This window comes from Saccopteryx leptura, chromosome 3 (assembly GCF_036850995.1).
Source record: "Saccopteryx leptura isolate mSacLep1 chromosome 3, mSacLep1_pri_phased_curated, whole genome shotgun sequence".
In the NCBI taxonomy this organism is placed as follows: Eukaryota; Metazoa; Chordata; class Mammalia; order Chiroptera; family Emballonuridae; genus Saccopteryx; species Saccopteryx leptura.
In genome coordinates, this window is record NC_089505.1 from 336,863,597 (window position 1) to 336,885,992 (window position 22,396).

Below are 22,396 nucleotides of genomic sequence, written 5' to 3' on the forward strand. Positions count from 1 at the left end.
GTAAGACTGGGAGATACACAGTAAGAGATGTGGCTAGGGAGACATGTATAAGGAGTGTGGTCTTCATTCTGAGGACAACGGGGGGCAACTGAAATTGAAAGCAGAGAAGTGACATGATCAAATATACATTTTGAAAAAGATGTCTGCAGTGAGTTAAATTGGTTTCGAGAGATCCTAGAGGCAGGGAGTTTTCGTAATCAAGGTAAGAATTTGCAGATGCCAACTGAGGTAGTGGCATGAAATTGGAGAAAAGCAGATGGACTGACAAGTAACCAGGAAACAAAGGGATATGTTTTAGGGACTGAAGATATGAGGGTAAGGGGACGAAGGAGGGGAAGGCATGAGGATGACAACCAGATGTCTGGCTGCGAGGAGGTGATGCCATTCTCTGAGCTTCCTTAGGGAACACAGGAGGAACAAGGGATTTGGTGGGCCCTTAAATAAATATTCTCTAATTCTCTGGTGCTCCAAAGTCCATATGGGCCTAGGACTTCATTTTAGGAAATCAGGTAAAAGGCATAAAGTAGAGGACTCCAATAAAGTGCACTGCTGCAATTTACACTGGATAGTGTGGCAAACCAACCAGTGTAAGCAGCTCCAGACATTCCCTGTCAGACTCAAGGTCAGACTCAAGGTCTTTGATCTAGATGGGCAAGTCCTGGGCTGGTTATCAGCCGACCTAGACAAGGCTACGTGGTCTCTCAGATCTTTTCATTAACAGATGCTACAATTCCGGCATGTGTTTTCTCTATTTCTCTCTAGCACATCCTCAATCATTCCTCTATATTTTTGCCTATTTTAATGCATAATTTGGATTGTGAGTCCACTTTCAGTTCCTCAGAGGACTTAGAACACAGCTGGCTCACAAATGAACGTTAGGGAGTAATGGGCTCTTTCCATGCTCCAGGGCAATCATACCCTAAATCTCTGTTTCATATCACTTAAGTCATGACATGGCCTTCCCTATTACCTCTATTATAATTTATTTTTCTTAATCATTTTTCAGGAACAACATCAGTAAAAGGCTTTTCAAAATGCAAATAAATTATGTTCACCAAATCACTGTTTTCTATTATTTATCTTAAAAAGAAGTAACGTGAGCAGGTTAACAGGCATAGCTTTCCTTTCATGAGCTTGTGTACTTTATGTTGGTCGGGTACTTAAATCTCCTCTCACTTGTTTTATGAGCTATGTGAGTATTCCAATCTTTAAAAATACACAAGTGTTGGGACACGTATTCCACCCATTCTTCTGGTAGCAGATATTTTAAAAGGACATATGAATGGTGGGGAAGGAAGGAGGAATTAGCTTGTTTTATACATTAGAAACAAAAAATGATAACCATGCAAACTCAAAGTGTAGTATTTAATCATTGTATTTGTTGTATATTATTAACAACAAAACAGTCAATTACTAGTTTCTTATGTTCTGTGGCATATGCAAAGATTTCTTAAATTAAATAGAATAAATCTTAGTACTAGGAGGTTTGGAATCTTGCCAAGCATGAATAATGCAAAAGCTTTAAAAGAATCTCTAGATTGCCAGTCTATTAAAAATATGCTTAGCCTCATGCCCCAATCTCTCACCTGCGCCTCTCTGAATACATATGGTCCTAACTCCTTCCTGTGCTCAATAATTTTCTGGGCTTGCTCCAATGGAATGTCAATTTGTAAAGCTGGTGGAATGCTGGAGTTGATAAAGCAGTTGATAATAGTTATGATCTTCTTGTGGATGATGGACTCATCACAATGAGAATGGCACAAGTCCTGGACAAGGAGGAAAGACAGAACATATACGACTAATGTATTACTGGAATACTTTATAGAATTGTGCCAGTAAGTCTTTCAGCTAATATATACATTTTCACTTCAGGTCAAGAGGGCACTGGGGTGTGCCAAGGCTATCTTAAAAAAAATCATACCTTTTATTTCTCATCGGTTTGAGGAACAGCCTTTGATGAATATACCTTATATAAATACAGGTCTCATTTGATCCTCATGGCTCCTTCTCCTATATAAAGGAACAGATCTAGTGTCTACTTTGGCTTATTTGTTAATTCATATTGAGTGCCTGCTACATGCCAGACACTGAGCTGAGTCCCAAGATACAATACTTGTCCTGCAAAAGGCTCAATTTCTACCAAAAGAGAAACATGAAAATATGTTGCTCTATTTTGAGACAGCTAATAAGTGCTATGGTAAAGGTATACACAGTGTTCTAGAAGAACACTGAGAATAGGCACCAAACCAACTTACAGGTGGTTACAAAAGTGTCCCCAACCATAACTGCTTCTACACCAAGGGGATGTAGGCTCAAAAAGGCTGTCTACATAAGCTACATGCTGGTGGCGACAGGTATGTCAGTATGCATCCACATTTTTTTCAATTAACCTATTACATTATTCTCTTTATTGCTAAAGAACTTAAAAATAGTGATCATACATTAAAAGCCCCATTTTTATATCACAGATATAGGGATATCATTTTTTAAAAAATAAAGAGGTAACTTAGTTTGACTTATGGTGTTTTTCTGTCAAAGACATTGTTCTCTAAATCACTAGAAAGCATACAAATTTGGATACGTATAATTCTGGGGCAGAAATGAGCTAACATTTATTAAGTACTCACTGTATGATAGGCATTGTAATAATATGCCTTATGGACATTATTAAAGAAAATTCTAAAACAATAATAATAATAAAAGAAAAAAGAAAAAATTCTAGTGCTTGTCATATAAAACTTTACACATAGTTTGGCATATTTATATGTAAAAAAAGCTTAATATGTTACATTGAGACAACAGGTAGCCTTTTTTACTCAATTTAGTATCCTCTGAAAAATGCTTATTTATACACATTTGTCATGTTACCAAAAATATTATTATTTGTCATTACTAGTGAGATTATCATTATAATTATTTGGTGGACCTTGTTTATAATTATAACTATGAAATATAAGGCTTATGAAATAAAAACAAACTTGTGAAGTTATAAAATTTTAATTGTGAAAGTAAATGAAAAGAATTTAGAATCAAAAATGATTTTTGTTTCTTCCTTGTTCTGTCCTGCTATGTATTATATAAGTTAACTTTTACCTGTCATTAAAGTCCCAGTGTAAGCATACTTTCCCTAGTAAGCTTTCTGTGACTCCCTCAGTCCAGGAGAGATGTCCACCTGTGTTTCCACCATTGCACGAGGCACACTGGTGTAACTGCCTTGTCTATCACTTGTCTGTCCCTCCCATGACACTGTAAGCTCTAAGAACAAAGACTGTTTTGGTCACAGCTAAAGCCTCAGGATTTAGCCTGGCCCTTGGTAGGAGCTCAGTAAGAATTTATTGGTAAGTATACACTTCCAGTCTTTTCACTATGGAGACACGCACACCTCTTTATATTAAATAGTACTGTTTTTTAGTAGCTAGGTTTTACAAAATCAATAAGATGAATATCTTTCCCATCATTCATTATTTTCCTACAGCATAATTTTTAATGGTTGCAGAGCATTCTATTGTAGAGATGTATCATAATTAAGAATCCAGTGTCTTGCTGTTGAATTTCTAGGTTCTTTTCAATTTTTCACAAGTTAGAACAATTTGATTAAAATCACTGTAGCCATCTCTTTGCATATCACTACAATCATTACTGGGAAGGAGCATACGTTAGTGGTTAAGGGCATGACTCTTAGCAACAGAATGCCTTGGTTCAAATTTCAGTTCTATTAATAACCAATTAATTAGCTGTATGATATTAGGAGTTTCTCAACTTTTCTGTGCCTCAGCGTCTTCATCTGTAGAATGGCAAGAATAACAGCTTTGGTATCATAGTATATTAATGAAGAATAAATTAGGTTTTACATGAAAAGCATTAAGAAAATAGATAGCAAACACTTAATAAGGGTAAACCATATAACAGTGAGCTCAGTAAGACTATACTAAGTGGAAGGTTTTCCACCTGGCAAACTCCCTCAAGACTCGATTCAAGTATCATCCCTTCTGCAGACACTTCCCTGACTTACCACCTTCCCTGTACTATTCCTCCTCTGTAGAAACTCCTCATTAGAACATGGGTCATAATCAGTACTATTTATTTTCATGAATGTCTCCCTCCCTGAGGGAGGGCAATGTGTTGTATTCACCTTTTATTCCTACAATCTAGCCTCGTGACTGGTACATTAGACACTAAGTGAATGATTATTGAATGAATAAATTCACTCCTATAGCATGACTTTTAATAGTTACTACCCATTCTATGATGCAGAAAAGATAGCTAAATGAAGACCAAGGACAGCCTTGAAGAAGGAACAGTCACAAAACTAAGGGTTGACTGTGTATGAGTCTATGGCTTTTAAAATACTTACCTTGTCTTAGCAGGGTTGGGATTACTCATATTCATATTAGCTTGAAGATACTTCTACCCATTCATAATAATTGCCTGTTCTAGAAAAGAGACTCTATCTACTTTCTAATTCTCAAAAAAAAATTTTAATATTATTATTTTTTTAAGATGTGATTTTAAATTTTTTTTGTGTGTGATAGAGACAGAGAAACATGGAGAGAGGGCAGATAGGGACAGACAGGAAGGGAGAGAGATGAGAAGCATCAATTCTTCGCTGTGGTACCTTAGTTTCTTATTGATTGCTTTCTCATATGTGACTTGACCAGGGGCCTACAGCAGACCACGTGACCCATTGCTCAAGCCAGCGACCTCAGGCTCAAGCTGATGAGCCTTGCTCAAACCAGATGAGCCTGCACTCAAGCCTGGGGTTTGGAACCTGGGTCCTCCACATCCCAGTCTGACACTCTATCCACTGTGCCACCACCTGGTCAGGCTAAAATTTTTACTTATTCATTTCAGTGAGAGAGGAAGAGAGGGAGGGAGAGAAGGAGGGAACATCGACCTGTTCCTGTATGTGCCCTGATTGGGGATCAAACCAGCAATCTCTGCACTTTGGGATGATGCTCCAAACAACCAAGCCATCCAGACAGGACAATATTACTTATCTTGTGACAGATTTTAAAAAATTTTTCTAAAAATATTTTTTTCAAGTTATGAATAGTACAAAAACTGTTGATAACTGGAAAAGGTAGAAACAATTTCATAGTATGTTAAAGAAAGTGTAGAATAAATTTTATTGAGCAACTACTAACTATATAGTATATATATATATATATATATATATATATATATATAATACACACATGTTGCAGAATATTCAGATTGCATAAACCTTCTTACATTATAGGTCAATTGAAAGCATTATTGTCTTAAATTCCAGTTTTATTTTTATTCCCTACTTTTATAATGGAATAAAGTATGCTGTTTGCAAGGAAATGAGCCTGCTAGCCTGCTAGCCCAGAGAGTGTCTTATAGAGGCTGAATGCCTACTCTTAGCATTTCTAGACAACAATCTTGTATTCAAGTCTGGATTATATAACCTAGAAAGTATTTTCTTCCTCTTCAATGCAAAGAATCTATATGATTTCATTAGACATTTATTATTATTATTATTATTATTCATTTTAGAGAGGGGGAAGGGAGGAAGTAAAGGAGGGAGGGAACAGAGAGAGAGAGAGAAAGAGTAGAAGAGGAGCAGGAAGCATCAACTCTCATATGTGCCTTGACCAGACAAGCCCAGGGTTTGGAACCAGCGATCTCAATGTTTCAGGTTGACGCTTTATCCATTGTGCCACCACAGGTCAAGTCTCATTAGACACTTAAACCTGAAAACAAACTGCTTTTGAACCTAACCATTATTCTTTTACTGATTTATTTTGTTCAGAATTTGGCCATTCTTTCTAATAGAATGGCCTCTCTCATCTCTGTTGTTTTATTTATCTATATTCCACTATCTTAGATTACTATTGCTGTAAATACGGTTGAGAATTCTTGTAAGGAGGTCTTGGTAAAAATACTGATTATGGAAAATGTATATAGTATACTTATAGATAAGTGATATGCAAAAATATAGTTAAAACTTTTCAGGAAGATTCTCATTGGATATTAATATGTGGGACTTCCCTTAAAACCCTATACAATCGCTTAGGGCTCATTCTTCCTCTTCATTGTATAATAATAGTGTATCTAAAATTGAAAAGTAAACATTTCAATATTTCACATTGGTATGAAGGTGTCAATCTGGGGACATCTAGAGAAAGTTACAGTTAAGAATCTAATATGTTAATGCATTTCCTCCTCAAAAAGAGGTGGCTTTCTCCCACTCCCAATAAAATACCTTATATTTTTGTACTTCTTGCCAAAAGAGCACCCCATTTTCCAATAAATCTCCTTTTAGAGCCACAAACCGTTGAAATTGTCTTGCAGTAACTGGATTCAATAATGCTTTACGAAAAGCAATGATTTCACAAGATGAAGATATCCACTTACTCTCCACAGGCTGTCCAAAGCAGAGAGTACAGAAATTAGCTGTGTTCTAAAAAGTAAGCACAGTCATTTATTAGACTAAAAATCAACTTCTATCTCCTTTATTTTTTGCTATTGAAATTTATGGCCTGGATACAATAGAATTTGGGAATTTTCCCCTCTGTTCTTACTCTTTGTCTCCTTTATGTTTTTATGGTATTTTGTTAAGAGGGAGAGAGAAAAAGACATGATTGGATGGTTTAGAACATATGACTATACTGTTTAAGAATGTTAACCATTACTACATTTTTATTACATAGTTTGAGACTATGGTGAAAACTACATTTTAGTGCATAGCATCATTTCTGTGCTTAAACAGAACAATGTAATCATAATGTTATGATTATACATTGTTATATTATTTATTTTATAGTGTCATATATTATGTTATATATTAATATATAATTTTCTTGCCTTTTAAAAAGTAAAAGCAGTTGGACATTTATGATTTTTTTCAAATTTTTAGAAAAAAATTGGCAATTAATTCTATTAATTTAAATAGGAAATTGATGGTAGAGCTTCACTACAATTCAATCCTAGAAAGATCATGTTTTTTAGTGAGATATCACAGCATTTTAATAACAAATTATTTTAAAGAATCAATAATAAAAAGAAATAATTATTAATATATTATTTTCATAATAAACTTCCTCTGACTGAGGATTCACTCTGCATAAAACAGGCCTGAGGAGCCATGTGCTTTAGTAATGGTTAAAGGTGTTACTTATTTTACATCTTCACAATTTTAAGATGTCTACTGCTTTGACTATTTTAGATTATATATTCATTCCTCTTTTGCCTCTCAGATGACAAAACAGATTTTATTGAATTTACTGAATAAATTTGTCTTTACTGAGTAAATTTTATTGAAGGTTCCCAAATTTGAGTTTAGCCTACAACCATGCATCAATCCAAAGGCAATGTTTTAGGTTAATTTAGGAATTATAGTAACAATCAAACAAAGCACACGATAAATATCCATTACTGATAATGCATAAAATAAGTTTCTTGAAACAAACCATATGTGATCATCAAAATGAGTGTTTATGAGAGTTATGTAAAAAGTGCCATGGGAACACAAAGGAAGGAGTAACTAATTCTGCCTGGAGAAGCAAAGGTTTTACAAAGAAGGGCCTTCAGGATGACCGCCGAGTGGGAAACTGAACATTGAAGGCATCTCCAGTCAGTGTAGATGAATGGTGGTGCCTTTAACCCAGATGAAGCAAGTAGATGTCTATCACTGTTTTAGTGAGGTACATGTTGTGTTCTCTGGACAAGAAGTTAAGACACTCACCATATGGTTCATATTAAAATTATAGCCCTATAAATAGGAACAACTATGTATTTAGACTGGGATGTTTGTTTAAAACCCACTCAGCAAATAATGTTTTAAGACCTGCTTCTTAAGAAACTAAAACAGTGATTTAACTAAAACCTATAATTTTACTAAACAAACAAACAAACAAAATATATAATGCACAATAATATCAAATATAAGTCCACTGTACTTAGAATTTCAATAAGAATATAGCAAAAGACAAACCTAAGAACAGGTTTGTTCCTTTTAAGAGGAAAATACAGAAAAAGAGGACCCTAATAGATTCATATATACTCCTTTACCAGTCCAAGCAAATTTTATCTTTGTTAATTTGGAGTGGGTCACCTAGGTCTAGTTTGATATTTTACCAAGTCCTGTAGATAAATACCTATAAATTTCTAGGCTCAAAAAGAAGACTATGTTTATCTGCTTGTTAAGAAGCAAAGTATGCCATTTCTAGTAAAGTATCATATTATAGTGGTTTAAATAATCACCAAAATGATATATTTTTAATGCTAAAATATAATTTTTAACATGAAATAATTTAACCTGCTAATTCTGCTGCATACATCTCATTCCTGTGTGTAATCCACTTTCAATAATAAATAAACTACCATATGCTGAAATAAAAAGCTTGTCTCAATAAATGCATCACAGCAAAATAAATAAATGTTGAGCAGGGGTAGGAACTCTTTAAGAAGGTTCTGGTAGAATCACACTTTCTGCTAGAGTTCATCAGCAGATTAAGAACACTGTTGGTGGTCAGTTGGTAGCTTAGAAAACAGTGTCTACAATGAGGGTTTTTGAACAAAAAGGAGAAAACCACTTTGACAGAGTATAGCTTTCAGGAGGAATAATATAACAAATATTACTTGCCTTCCAGATCCCAAGCCTCCTTTCATGTTTCTGTACTAAAAGCTCTTCAGCTATGTCTTTCATCTGTACCTAAAATCAAAACCAATTATGTTATGTCAATTATTCAGAATGTCTAAAGTTTTGAAATAATACACTAATTTTTTTTTTTTTTTTGGTGAGACAGTGAGAGAGAGAAGGACAGACAGACAGGAAGGGAGGAAATAATATACTAATTTTATATCTTTTAAAAATGAGGTAAGTCAACAATGAAATGAAAACCTCAGGATTATGCCTTCTAAAGCAAGCCCACACCCTTTCCAGGGGTCCCCAAACTTTTTACACAGGGGGCCAGTTCACTGTCCTTCAGACAGTTGGAGGGCCACCACATACAGTGCTCCTCTCACTGACCACCAATGAAAGAGGTGCCCCTTCCGGAAGTGCGGTGGGGGGCATGATAAATGGACTTGGGGCTGCATGTGGCCCACGGGCCATAGTTTGGATACGCCTGTTTTATCCTTTACTTGAGGTACCCAAAGGAAATCCTGTGTATTAGAATTTATGGTTAATGACGGAAATGAATAAATTAAAACATTATTTTAACAACAAAAAATAAATAAATAAAATAAATAATGAGATACGGGTCAGCATAGATACAAGACAGTGCAGTTCAGAATAAAAAGGATCAGACTTAGAAATGGAAGTTCTGCTCAGGTTCCTGTTACTTAGGTTCTCTGTTCTAAACAGTTTCCTTATCTGCAAAATAGAGATAATAATAGCTGATTGTATTTTGCTAACTGTAGATAATAATGCCACTTTGGGTCACATGGAAACTGAAGAGATAATTAGGACTTCCAGATTTCTGTGCTATTTTCTAGCCACAACTAATTTTAGAAGAGTACAAAAGTTACTCAAGACAGGCAGAAAATACAGTAGATATTTCTTGAGGTTATTGCCGACTCACACTATTTTCCCTGTCTTGGGAACCACTACTGCCAAATCGGTACTATGTGATTCTACCTGCCTTCCACAGATAAATCCAGAAGCTGACCTGGAGAGCCAGGGACTGGAGTCACTGCTGCTGAGTCTTTCTGATAGCCACAGCCTCAAGAAATGACCGGCAAATTCTTCTCACTGGGTTCCCACAGCTGTGCTGGTCCCTAGCTTGAGCAACAACTCTTCCCTTAAGTGTGGGAGACACTCCAGCACCATTTTATAATAAATTCTTTATTTTCTCTTTTTCCTTTGGCTTAAGGTTGCTGAAACCAGTTTATATTGTTGGTCACTCAAAGATTCTAAGTCAGAAAATGGCTGTAAATTACAATCAAATTATTGTGCTAAACATAGTGAGAAAATGTGGTACAATGGTGGGATTCAGCCTGTTCTTACTGGTTCAGCAGAACCAATACCTATTTTTTTGTTGAGTTCAGCAACCTGCTTGTTAAAATGGCTCTTGTAATCAGGGTTCTCTCTAAGGTGGGTGCCTGGGCAGCCGCCCAATGTGGAAATCACATATTTACATTCCTTACTCTTTTTTAACGTTCATCTGCACAATAGCATATTCTAAGAGCCTATAGTAATGTTCATTCCGTCCGTAGGTGAAAATATTGCAAGTGAGGATGCCAATCAAGAAGCAATATGGAAATATCTTAAATAACAGTTGTATTTTTCTTCTCAGGTATTATTTAATATTTTTTTCATTAATACTTTAAAACTTTCTTATAATATAATTTAGTTTTGTGTACCTCTTTTATTGTTCTTATTTAAGTATTAAATGCAGAAAATAATAAATTACCTTTTAGTATATAGTTTTTTTATACTTAAAACAGTCATCAGGGCAGAGGACCGGTTGTTAAATTATTTGAATATAATTTAATATAATATTATTTGTAAATAATATTAGAAAGCTAAATATCTTTATAGTTGGCTTTGGATAGAAAACTGGAGTTAGCCTGAAGAAAGGAATGAGGAAATCTGAGTTGTTCCAAAGCTTATTTCCAGGAACTTTTTACTTAAAACAAGTCAGCAATTCTCCATATTATAAATTCCATGTTCCCAGTGTACTGTGTTTTATATAACTTAAGGGACTCAGAAGACAAAAGATATTTCCAGATAAGTAAGTTTCAAAATGTTTGATAAACTTCTTTTTTAGATTCTTCCTCATCATTACTAATGACACATGCTTTGCATACTAAAGTCCAAAATTATGTGCTCTCTGATCCTTGTCTTGTGGCTGTAAAGATCAGGCTTTCTGTTTTTAAGTTTGATAATGACATTTTAAATTATCAAAAAAATACATGCTTCTTAGAAAATAAGAATAAAGCAATGCAAAAAAAAAAAAACACCCCACTTTACAAAGTAAAAATCCTTCTCACTCCCCAAACTCATTCCCATGAGACAGATCCTCTAAGATCTCTTTTCACAAACAAAGATAGATACATGGATGGATGGATGGTGGGTAGGTGGGTTGATGGACAGACAGAAATAGAAATATATAAATATACAGATACATAGATGTAAGTAATATATAATGAAATTATCTTCCATATATTGTTCTATATCCTGCTTGTTTCAACAAATAAAATCTTTGATATCAATACATGTGGAAATCTCAATTTATATTTTAATCTCATTTTCTATGGAAATCTTCATATTTTGGTGTTTGCTGTGTTCTAGGAACCATGCTAAGAAACTAAACATATATAATTTCATTTCATCTTTACAACAATCTTATGAAGCAATTAACAATATATTTTTCAATGAGAAAACTAAGGTTATAAAACTTCAAATTGTATAATTAATATATGGCAATATTGAGACTAAAGCTTAGGAATTCTGATTCCACACTCTGCAATGGCTGGGTCAACAGATATGCACATTTGATGTTTTTGAGAGGTACTGTCAATCACTATCCAAAGATTATAGTACTAACTTTTGTACCTTTATCTTTTGACGTGCTGCAAACTGTTCACTTGCAAGAAACAATGGCAGCCACATATTTTGTAGCTTATTTAGGGCATGCTTCTGAATTTCAATTAGAACAGATGAATCAAGCTGCTCATGGAGAAGCTTTCCCCAGCCACCACTTAAAGTCATTACCTAAGACAAGAAAATGAAAGAGAAACTACAAACTGTTTTGGTAAAAAAACATTAATAGACATTCATTTGTTCATTCACCCCCAGACCATTTGCTGAGCACCTGAAAGGTGCCAGAATTTTCATTCTCTGTAAAGTGTCTCCTGGCTCTATTGTGTAAAGTAAAGACAGATAACTCCTCTAACATCAAACAGAGAATTGTGGCTTAGGTGATAGTTGTTTTAGATGTATAATTTTGCTTATGATATATTTCAAAGAACACAGGAACGGGATCTTTGTCCTATATGACCACAGTCAATGACATGTTTTCCTCCATGGCCTGCCTCAGTATCTTCAACTGTAAAATAAGGGCACTAGTGTATTAGTTTTCTAAGTTCTCTTCTAGATCTAATATTCTATGAAGCTGTAATTCTAGTCAAATTGACATGTTTGAGAAATCATTTTGTTTTGTGTTTGAGGAAAATGAGGTTTAGTAAAAAGACAACCTTGACTCAGGTATTATAAATATATATAATACCAAAATGTTGGGTTGGAGATGGTCGGATGCTAGTGGTGGTAGCAATGTAGGGCTGTTTCAGCAACTTCTAAGAGGAAAACAGAGGCAGCAGGAAACAGAGAAAGGCCAGGTTACATAGACAATAGTCTCTGACTTGCATGGGTAGCACCTTTCGTAAAACATAATTTCTTTGGGCCCAAATCTTCTGTCTGCATAATTATTGGTTTCAACAAGCTACTAATGGCTATTTCCTGTTATAAATAATTCTGCTTTCTACCGTTTCTGTGTACACATCCCTCAAAATGTATAGACTGCTCATTGGACATTCTTAGCTCTCCTTTGATTAATAAAATTAATCAAATCATACTAATAAGTTGTTTTACATAAAAATAAAAGAGACGCTCTTTTAGCCACTCTTTAATATTAATCAAATAATAACAATAATACTGTTTTGTATTAAAAAAAGAGAGAGAGAGAAAAGGTTACTTTGTTAATCAAAGAGCAAAGTGGCCTGACCTGTGGTGGCGCAGTGGATAAAGCGTCAACCTGGAAATGCTGAGATTGCCGGTTTGAAACCCTGGGCTTGCCTGGTCAAGGCACATATGGGAGTTGATGCTTCCAGCTCCTCCCCCCCTTCTCTCTCTCTGTCTTTCTCCTCTCTCTCTGTCTCTGTCTCTTCCTCTCCTCTCTAAAATGAGTAAATAAAAAAAAAAAAAAGAGCAAAGTGGCCACACAACTGAAATTAGAATGGTCATGAGAGGGAAGGGGGACTGTGGGGCTGGGCAAAAAAGGTGCAGGCGTTAAGGGAAAAGAACCTCACAGACACAGAAAACAGGACAGTGATACTAGAGGGCAACCAAGTAGGGGAGGTAGAGGAGGCTATGGAAGGAATAAATGGTGATGGAAGGAGACTTGACTTTGGATGGTGAACACACAATACAGTGTACAGATGATGTATTATAGAACTATACACCCGAAATTTGTATAATTTTATTAACCAGTGTCACCTCAATAAATTCAATAAAAAAGAAAAAATAAATAATGTGATGTAAATATCCTTAAGTATAAAATAAGCAAATAAAAAGTAAAGACAGCCTGACCGGGCAGTGGCGCAGTGGATAGAGCGTCGGACTGGGATGTGGAAGACCCAGGTTCGAGACCCCGAGGTCGCCAGCTTGAGCGAGGGGTTACTCGGTCTGCTGAAGGCCCTCGGTCAAGGCACGTATGAGAAGGCAGTCAATGAACAACTAAGGTGTCACAACATGCAATGAAAAACTAATGATTGATGCTTCTCATCTCTCTGTTCCTGTCTGTCTGTCCCTGTCTATCCCTCTCTCTGACTCTCTCTCTGTCTCTGTAAAATAAAATAAAATAAATTAAAAAAAAAAAAAAAGTAAAGACAAAGATGAGAAAGAAGCATCACTGGGAAATTTCCTATGATAGCAATGGGCAACTTTTCCCACTGAATTTTAAATTCTCAGCATGTTATGCTATGGAGGGTTCACACAGTAGCACGGACACCACTAAATCTCACGCAGTGTAGCACAAGCCAAATAGTAGAAAACAAATGCTTTCCACGTGTTTATTTCCTGCTTGTGCTTATTGAGATACTGACCTCCTCTGCTAACACATCCCAGATTTACATCTCAGGGAAAAAACTGCAAGGCATTCTGTCAAGGTTGCTTAATTCTACATCTTCTGCTCCCTCTTACTCTCAAGGACTTTTGCTTATTTCTCCCCACAAACATCGAGCTTTTTAATTTGTTAGGCTCTATCTCTGAATATCTCTGAAATTTTAAATTTACTGAATTTAGCATTAATGTGAGATTTGTTATTTTATAAATGTATGTCAACAAAATATACATTTGTGGTTTTTTTAGATTTTATTTATTCATTTCTAGAGAGAGAAGAGAAAGAGAGAAGGAGGGAGGAGCAGGAAGTATCAACTCCCTTATGTGCTTTGACTGGGCAAGCCCAGGGTTTCAAACTGGCAACCTCAGTGTTCTAGGTAAACACTTTATCCACTGTGCCTCCACAGGTCAGAATATATATTTGTTTAAATTACCAATATAAATAAATTAATGCTTTCAGTTGATTTTATCTTTAGGTGGTAATTAGTACTAGCAAACATTTTTCTTTCTCTTTTTTTGTATTTTTCTGAAGTCAGAAGGGGGGGCAGGGGAGGGGGAGGATACAGACAGAAAGACTCCCGTATACGCCTGACCAGAATCCACCCGGCTTGCCCACTAGGGGGCGATGCTCTGCCCATCTGGGGCATTGCTCCGCTGCAACCGGAGCCATTCTAGCACCTGAGGCGGAGGCCCTGCAGCCATCCTCAGTGCCCACGCCAACTTTACTCCAATGGAGCCTTGGCTGCCGCAGGGGAAGAGGGAGATCAAAAGAAAAAAGAAGGGGAAGGGTGGAGAAGCAGATGAGCACTTCTTCTGTGTGCCCTGGCTGGGAATCAAACCTGGGACTTTCACATGCCAGGCTAACGCTCTACTGCTGAGCCAACCGGTGAGGGCCAGTACTAGCAAACTTTGAACTAAATAAATTACTACAATTTTTAAAAATTTTCTCAAGTATTACTACAATTCTTTTTTTTTTTTTTTTTTTTTTGTATTTTTCTGAAGTTGGAAACAGGGAGGCAGTCAGACAGACTCTCGCATACGCCTGACCGAGATCCACCCAGCAAGCCCACCAGGGGGCGATGCTCTGCCCATCTGGGGCATCGCTCTGTTGCAACCAGAGCCATTCTAGCGCCTGAGGCAGAGGCCACAGAGCCATCCTCAGCGCTTGAGCCAACTTTGCTTCAATGGAGCCTTGGCTGTGGGAGGAAAGAGAGAGACAGAGAGGAAGGAGATGGGGAGGGGTGGAGAAGCAGATGGGTGCTTCTCCTGTATGCCCTGGCTGGGAATCGAACCCAGGACTCCTGCACGCCAGGCTGACACTCTACCACTGAGCCAACCAGCCAGGGCCGTTACTACAATTCTTAAAGCACAAAAATTGAGCCATATTTTATGTGATCAAACTCACTACTGAATCTCAATTGAAATTTTTGCTGTAAATAATACTACCATGGTTATTAATAAGTTGTGATTCAGGTCATGTGACTTGGATCCAACAAAATGATTAAACGTGTTCCTGGTCAATGAAAATAGTTTCTGGGGACAATACAATGGCAAACAGACTTTTTCACAAAGATCAATTGTGTTTGGAGTAATATTAGTTAATAGAAGAACAGAAAAGATGTAAAGATGACACTTAATGGCTGATAATGGCTGTTTTCTTACTTGTTGCAAGGACTTTGTCCACCTTGTTCATCACTTATCCAGAGCATCTAGAAGAGTGGTATATCACAGGCACTCATATTTACTAAATAATTAGATGACTGAATGAATAAAATGTATTTTTATTCTCTAAGTTACTTTTTAAAATAACACATTTTAAAATATGTAATACTTGAGTGAATTTTAAAGACATTTAGTTTATAGATACTTGTGAATACCCCAAAATGAGATGTCTAAAGTGTCTAACCTCATGGACATAGATAAGAGTGTAGCGGTTACCAGGAAAGAGGGGTGTGGGGGAGGGGGAGGAAGGTTGGCAGAAGGGTATAAAGAGGGACAAATATAAGGTGGCAGAGGATGACTGGACTTTGGGTGACGGGTATACAACCTAATCGACTGTCCAAATGATGTGGAGATGTTTACCCAAAATCTATGTACTCTTGTTGATCAATGTCACCTTGTTAAATTTAATTTTCTAAATAAATAAAAATTTTAAAAGTGTCTAATATATAAGCTATAAAAGCAAACGAAAAAAATGACTCTCAGGTTGTTGGCAGAAGGAAATGAATTACTGTTTTTCATACTTTAATATAGAAAATATATTTTCATGTTGATACCTGATGCTGTTGACGTAGAGAAGCTGGACTGTTAGGTCCAAAGAAATATTTTTTATTAAGGTATTTGTTTTTAATTGATATAGATTTTGCCTCCCTTTGCTTTTGGTCTCTGTAAGTTATTCTTCGGAACTGCTCAATGTCTGTCCAACACATAAGGTCCATGCTAAAATGAAAAACAAAAGAGAACATCCTTTCTTATTTACTTCTCTCAATTCTACTAGACACCAAACAAAGCTGTTTGTTTGTTTTAAGTGTATGTAACTGCTTGTCTCATAGAGGAGAGCACCAGAATAGGTTAGACTCTCTTGCTGTAGCAAACTCAAATTGCAAAGCTGTTGTTTTGACAGAACTTAGAGCAGGGGTCCCCAAACTATGGCCCGCCTGCAGGCCACATGCAGCCCCCTGAGGCCATTTATCTGGCCCCCGCCGCACTTCCGGAAAGAGCACCTCTTTCATTGGTGGTCAGTGAGAGGAGCACATTGACCATCTCATTAGCCAAAAGCAGGCCCATAGTTCCCATTGAAATACTGGTCAGTTTGTGGATTTAAATTTACTTTTCTTTATTGTAAATATTGTATTTGTTCCCGTTTTGTTTTTTTACTTTAAAATAAGATATGTGCAGTGTGCATAGGGATTTGTTCATAGTTTTTTTTATAGTCTGGCCCTCCAACGGTCTGAGGGACAGTGAACTGGCCCCCTGTGTAAAAAGTTTGGGGACCCCTGACTTAGAGAGTAGTTGTCTCACTAGTTAGCACAAGTGATTAGGTCATGGAACTAACAAGTACAATACTGTGTTTTATCCCAGCTAAATATATAAATAAATACCAGGAATTCTAGGATCAGAAATCAATCTATCACCATTGGTGGTAGGATCTCAGAGTTCTTCCATTAATGATGGGCTAGTACTGTCAGTTTCAAATGTGGGAACATCTCCACCCGTTGTATGTCTATTTGGCAACAAGCTAATTTAGAATAATCCTCAGCACAAAGAAGGAAAACTATATGTGTGAAATGTGGCTCCCAAGTTTAACCGATGCCTGCTAACTTGTGAGAAAATTATTTTTAAAAAAAGATCCATACTTCAGTTTATATTAGATAAATATAAGATCCCAAGTTTCTGTGCAAAATTACATTTCACTTATGTATTAGTGAAATAAAAATGAGACACTTCTCAGAAACAGTAATTGAAGTACCTGTCTAGACAAATTCAAATGAAACAGCAGAAAAGGGAAAGGATAAAACATACTGCTGTTTTAATTTAGCCAATACTAAAAGTATCGACAAATATTATTTAACCACTTAAAATGACATTTTTGAGGTTGCTATTTTTAAATGCACTCCCAACCAAAGATTATCTATACAGTTTAAAAAAATAAGTAGTTTAGAAAAAAATGTTTTGAGAAGGAAATAGATTTTACAATGATTATGCTTCTTACCTTGAAGAATGAGCATCCAGAAACTGACGGAAATGTTCAAACTCCAGTTTGTTGTTAACCAGATCGTTAAAATTAAAATGCTTATATTCTGCAGGAACATTATTCCAGTATTCTGTTTGTTTAGAGATATAAGGATATGGTAAAATACCAGTTCCAGTTTCAAAAGTAGTGTCCTAGTGAAATAATGAAATAACAATTTAAGATAAAAATCTCTTAAACAGAACCAATTATTTTTCAAATTTAAATAAACTGAAATAAAAATCAACTGTTAGGCCAATGCCACTTAACAGATCAATGGTAGAACTGGGTAAAAATCTAGAATCTAGAATCTGGTTCTAACCCATATCAAATTCTCTTCTGTTTCTTTACATTCCATTCCTTCCTTCCAGAAATATTTAGTAAACATTTATTAAATATTTGCTTATAAAATATTAATTTCATTTTTGTTAGTACAGAAGGAATGTCTTTTGTAATAAGAAAACAGAAAGCATACATAATACTACCATTCAGAGATAACCACCATTAGCATTTTTATTTATATCCTTCTAGTCTCTTTTGTCTACATACATGCAGTTCTTTAAAAATGAAGACGGACTATACAACTCCTATGTATGGTTTTCCATCTTGGTTCTCTTTCTTAAACAATATATCATGAATATAAAACATTCTTTCATCTAAAATTTAATTCCAAAAGTTATAGAGTAATATAAAATGCTTTTTTTAAAAAAAAAAGTTTATTTTAATTGATTTTAGAGAGAGGAAGGGAGAGACAGGGAGAGAGGAGAACATCAATCTGCTCCTCTACGTGCCCGGCCAGGACTCACACCGGCAACCTCTGCACTTAGGGATGACGCTCTAACCAACTGACCTATCCAGCCAGAGCATAAGATGCTTTTCCAATAAAGATTACATTATCTAAATGTAATCATCTTCAAATAAAACTTAATTTGGGGCTATTTTCAAGACCTCTGATGTTTGCAGACAGGTTACAAGTCCTACAGAGCAAAGAGCTTGGGGAGTTTACTCTCTGAAAACCCTTCCTTCTGTAATTCCTTACATGATTAATTAATTCATCTCCCTATTTGTTTTTGTAAAGCATCAGACCATGAGATAAACTACTAATATTTCAATATCAGTTTTCCACAGGAAGAAGGATTATGGAGAGTGTTATAAATTTTAGTTCATAAAGTTTAAAATACAATTTTATACTATGCCTCTTTTATACATTTTTATGTATCTTTTCCAAGATATTAATTAGTAGAGTCTCAATCAGAGAACTTCTGTGTTAATGAAGGAACTATCACAAAGGTTACATTTTAAAAACAATGACTTTACTGTGCTTATAAAACTTTACAGTAAAAGAAAAAAATTTCAGATAGGTACAAAGAAGAAAGTGAAAACCACCTGAAATCTTTCCATTCAGAACTATCTTTAACATTTTGGAAAACATCTTTCCAAATACCTCTTTGAATATATGTATCTATGTAGAAATACATATGCAATTTTATATAAATAAGATCATACAATACTAGTGTTTTTGTTATTTACATTTTTATATACAATAATATGTCCTCAGCATTTCTCATGTCAATAATATGAATCCAAACTGTCATTTTCATGTAGATACACAATTAATATTATTATTTTATAGATCTATCACTGTTTACTTAGCAAATCTGAAAGTTTTGAGTTTATAAATTAAAATAACACTTTCATATTCTAGTCAATACTATGGCCTTTTTACTGATTTCCCCAAATTCTTCCCATAGCTTTTTGAAATTGTTTTGCCTATTGATGACATACAATTCCTTTTCTGTTTGGAAAGCTTAATTTAACTCTTTTGTGACTTGACAACAAATAGAGTTGCTGTCATACAGAAAACAACCAATAACATTCAAAGAAATATGATGTGGCTTGAAGGCTCTTTGCTACGGCAAACAAGAAACTTGGCTCCCTGTGCTACCCTAGCTGGCTTGCTTTTTCTGGCTTTGTTGTTAAATGTGTGGATAAGATGTGATGCCTGTCAAATATAGCATGCTAGGTAAGGGAGCAGGAGGAAAGTGAAACTGCCTGCCCCTACATCATCAATATATTGTTTCCTCAATCTAGGATGTGCTGCTGCTCCCTCCCCTAACCCACCAATATATACAGGGGTAATCCTTCCCAGGATAAAAATTTGTTTTTCTAAATAGAAAGTTGTCTTACCTCAGCTTTCTTGGAAATTGTATCTTTATGCAAAGCCTGTAGCTTTCTGAAGTATGTGGAGTCTAGCTGTCGAGTTTCTTCCACCAAATTCACCTAATAAAATAATAATAAAATTTGTAACATCAATAGAATGCGCATTATGAAAAAGCTGGGAAAGAATGCACAATTTGCCAGTAACAATGGGCTAAAACACCAGTACACTCACCAATAAAGTAACTTAGCTAGGAGGCAAAAGCAGAAAGACCAACAAATAAAAAATATTTGCTACAGCAAAGTTGACTTTGAATGTATATATAAGAAAACATACATTTCTAGGTAATAATATAGTTTAGCAATTTTCAATCATTGTGCCACAAGAATGTTTCAAACATGCAATACCCAACTATTTAGTCAGGGGCACTGACCTCTTTCCCCTTAGACTGTCAAATAAAAAAATGACAACAGCCAACACAACAATTGTCATCTGGTGTGAGCCCTCTCTTGAACCATAAATATATAGGTCATATAATAGAGATGCATCTTATTGGTCACATTGCACAATAGGAATGAATCTGATTGGTTAATTCTTGGTACCAGAAATCCATATATGCAAGTATAGCTACCTGATTTTTTTTTAAAGGGTAGTTAATTACTATTATTATTTTTTTTGTAAATCAATTAAAATTATACTTACTTTTTGTCAGATTGGCAAAAAAATATATTTTTTGGTGTGCCACAGAATTTCAGTAATTAGTTTATGTGTGGCATACACGAAAAAGGTTGAAAATTACTGCTTATAGTGCAACCAAAAACAATTCTTTTTTTCTGGACACCCCTTGAGAACTAACAACGGGAGCATGTCAGATCACATTTCTAGAGTGTATTCATTTTACCAGAATAATAATCATGAAGGCAGGCACTACTAGCTTTAGGTACCACATAGTCCACAGGGGAACACGAAATGACCTCACTCCATTGTTATTAGTCTGCAAGCAAAGGTTTTATTGATGCAGCAAGAGAGGAGAGAGTTAATCTTCAAATTAAACTTCACAGTAGGTTTCAGCCTTCAGAGTGTGCACTGCGCTATTTTATACAGTCAGGAGAACAAGATCATTCTCCATTTTTCTGTTGCAGGGGAAAAAATCGGTTTGGCTGACTGAGAATGTTCTGTATTTAATAGCTAGTTTTGGTAGTCTCCTTGGTTATTCTTTTTGGGAAATTGTCTACGTAATCATCAGCTGAACTTTTAGAGAAGTCTCTGGGCTGAATTTAAGGATGTTTCTAGAATTAAGAGAGAGTTATTTTCCTTCTTATTAAAAAAACACGTATGTATACTTTATTCCATGCATTTTTATAAGAATCATTACTAATATATCAGATCCATTTTCCTATACACCATACATTATATTTAAAATAGCAACTAGAGAGATTTTTTTAAATTTCATATGATAGCTTAATTTTTTTACTTTTGTCTGTGTATTTTTGTAGTAGAAAGGTTGCAGTGCCAATTTTTCAGAACAAAGAGAAGTCAGAAATAAAAATTAATTATCTGGGCCATGGAAGTTAGTAAGCCATAAGGATTGTTTTAGTCACAATGCAGTAAGGTAACTGTATCCAAGGTGTTTCTATATTAATTTTATCTTAATTACTGAACCTATTCTTTCTGGTAAAAGAATGACTGAGATTGGTGAGGAAATATGAACAAAATACAGAGATAACAGAGTCCCACCTGAAATGACCTCAGGTAAAGGGTGCATGCGTTAACTTAATATAAAAAATACCCATGAATGGTTTTAATTTGTGATTCAAAATAAATATTTAAAGAAATTTCCTCCACCCGTCAATAAGAAGAGTGAAAATATTCAAGCACTGAGGCTTAACATGACCTCTTTTGGAATGAAAAAAGATGTGTTGAAACTTTTATCCAATCAAGCAGTCTGACCTGATGAACATCTGGGGGTGCTTTAAAATAGCAGCACTGAAGTCAGAGAATGTGCTTTCCACAATACACATGAAACATTTATATTTTCCATGGGTATAATATTTACTGTAACTCATCCAGCATAAAATTAAACGGGCTTTGTCCATTAATCACAATTAAGATCCCTGCTGAAAAATGGTAAGAGGGGATAAAGCCAGTATATAATCATAGCATATTTTGCTGGTTCACAGGAAATCAAAATTCAGATTTACCTCTGCTGACATATTTGTACAGAGAACTAAAAACGACACCGATTTAAGTCTTTTGTTAGAAGACAATAGGAAAACTCTAAATCCCTGACCCATATGAGACCTTTTTCAGTTCTTTTCTTGTGAGTTAATAATGCTGGTTAACATCAGTTTTACAGCAAGCCCAAACGTTTCACACACAATTGATCAGTGCCATAATACCTCTCTGTAAGCAACTTGGTCTGATTTTACCATCTTTGTCCAGGGCTCAAGTAGGAGGAGAAGAATATATTCTTCTGCTGTGTCAAAAAGGTCTTCAAATGCTGGTTGTATTTTCATATAAATTTCTTTTTTCTTTTCCTGTTGGAGTCCAATGTCAAGAGTGGCCGAAGGAGCAACATATGTGGCAAAAAGATACTGAGAGAGGGAGAAGATAGGAGGGGATGTTGGGAAAAAAATCATAATGGTTAGCAGATTCCTCAGCAAAGGTATTTTTTTAAAGATAAGAAAAGGCAAACAGG

The 22,396-nt window shown here is 35.4% G+C and overlaps 1 protein-coding gene across 7 annotated transcripts in view; it reads right to left on the reverse strand.

The window, feature by feature from the left end:
* The window catches only part of RGS22 (regulator of G protein signaling 22), a 196,832-nt gene that overhangs the window by 21,375 nt on the left and 153,061 nt on the right, over positions 1-22,396 (reverse strand). For 6 of the 7 annotated variants that reach the window (XM_066379221.1, XM_066379222.1, XM_066379220.1 and 3 more), the window contains 8 exons: positions 22,098-22,292; positions 19,728-19,820; positions 17,523-17,695; positions 16,087-16,249; positions 11,528-11,686; positions 8,612-8,680; positions 6,230-6,391; positions 1,587-1,766 (listed from right to left, as the gene is read on the reverse strand). In XM_066379221.1, the coding sequence (XP_066235318.1) occupies positions 1,587-1,766; positions 6,230-6,391; positions 8,612-8,680; positions 11,528-11,686; positions 16,087-16,249; positions 17,523-17,695; positions 19,728-19,820; positions 22,098-22,292 (1,194 nt within the window). The remainder of the gene's footprint in view (positions 1-1,586; positions 1,767-6,229; positions 6,392-8,611; positions 8,681-11,527; positions 11,687-16,086; positions 16,250-17,522; positions 17,696-19,727; positions 19,821-22,097; positions 22,293-22,396) is intronic. The other variant, XM_066379219.1, reaches the window with a different exon arrangement.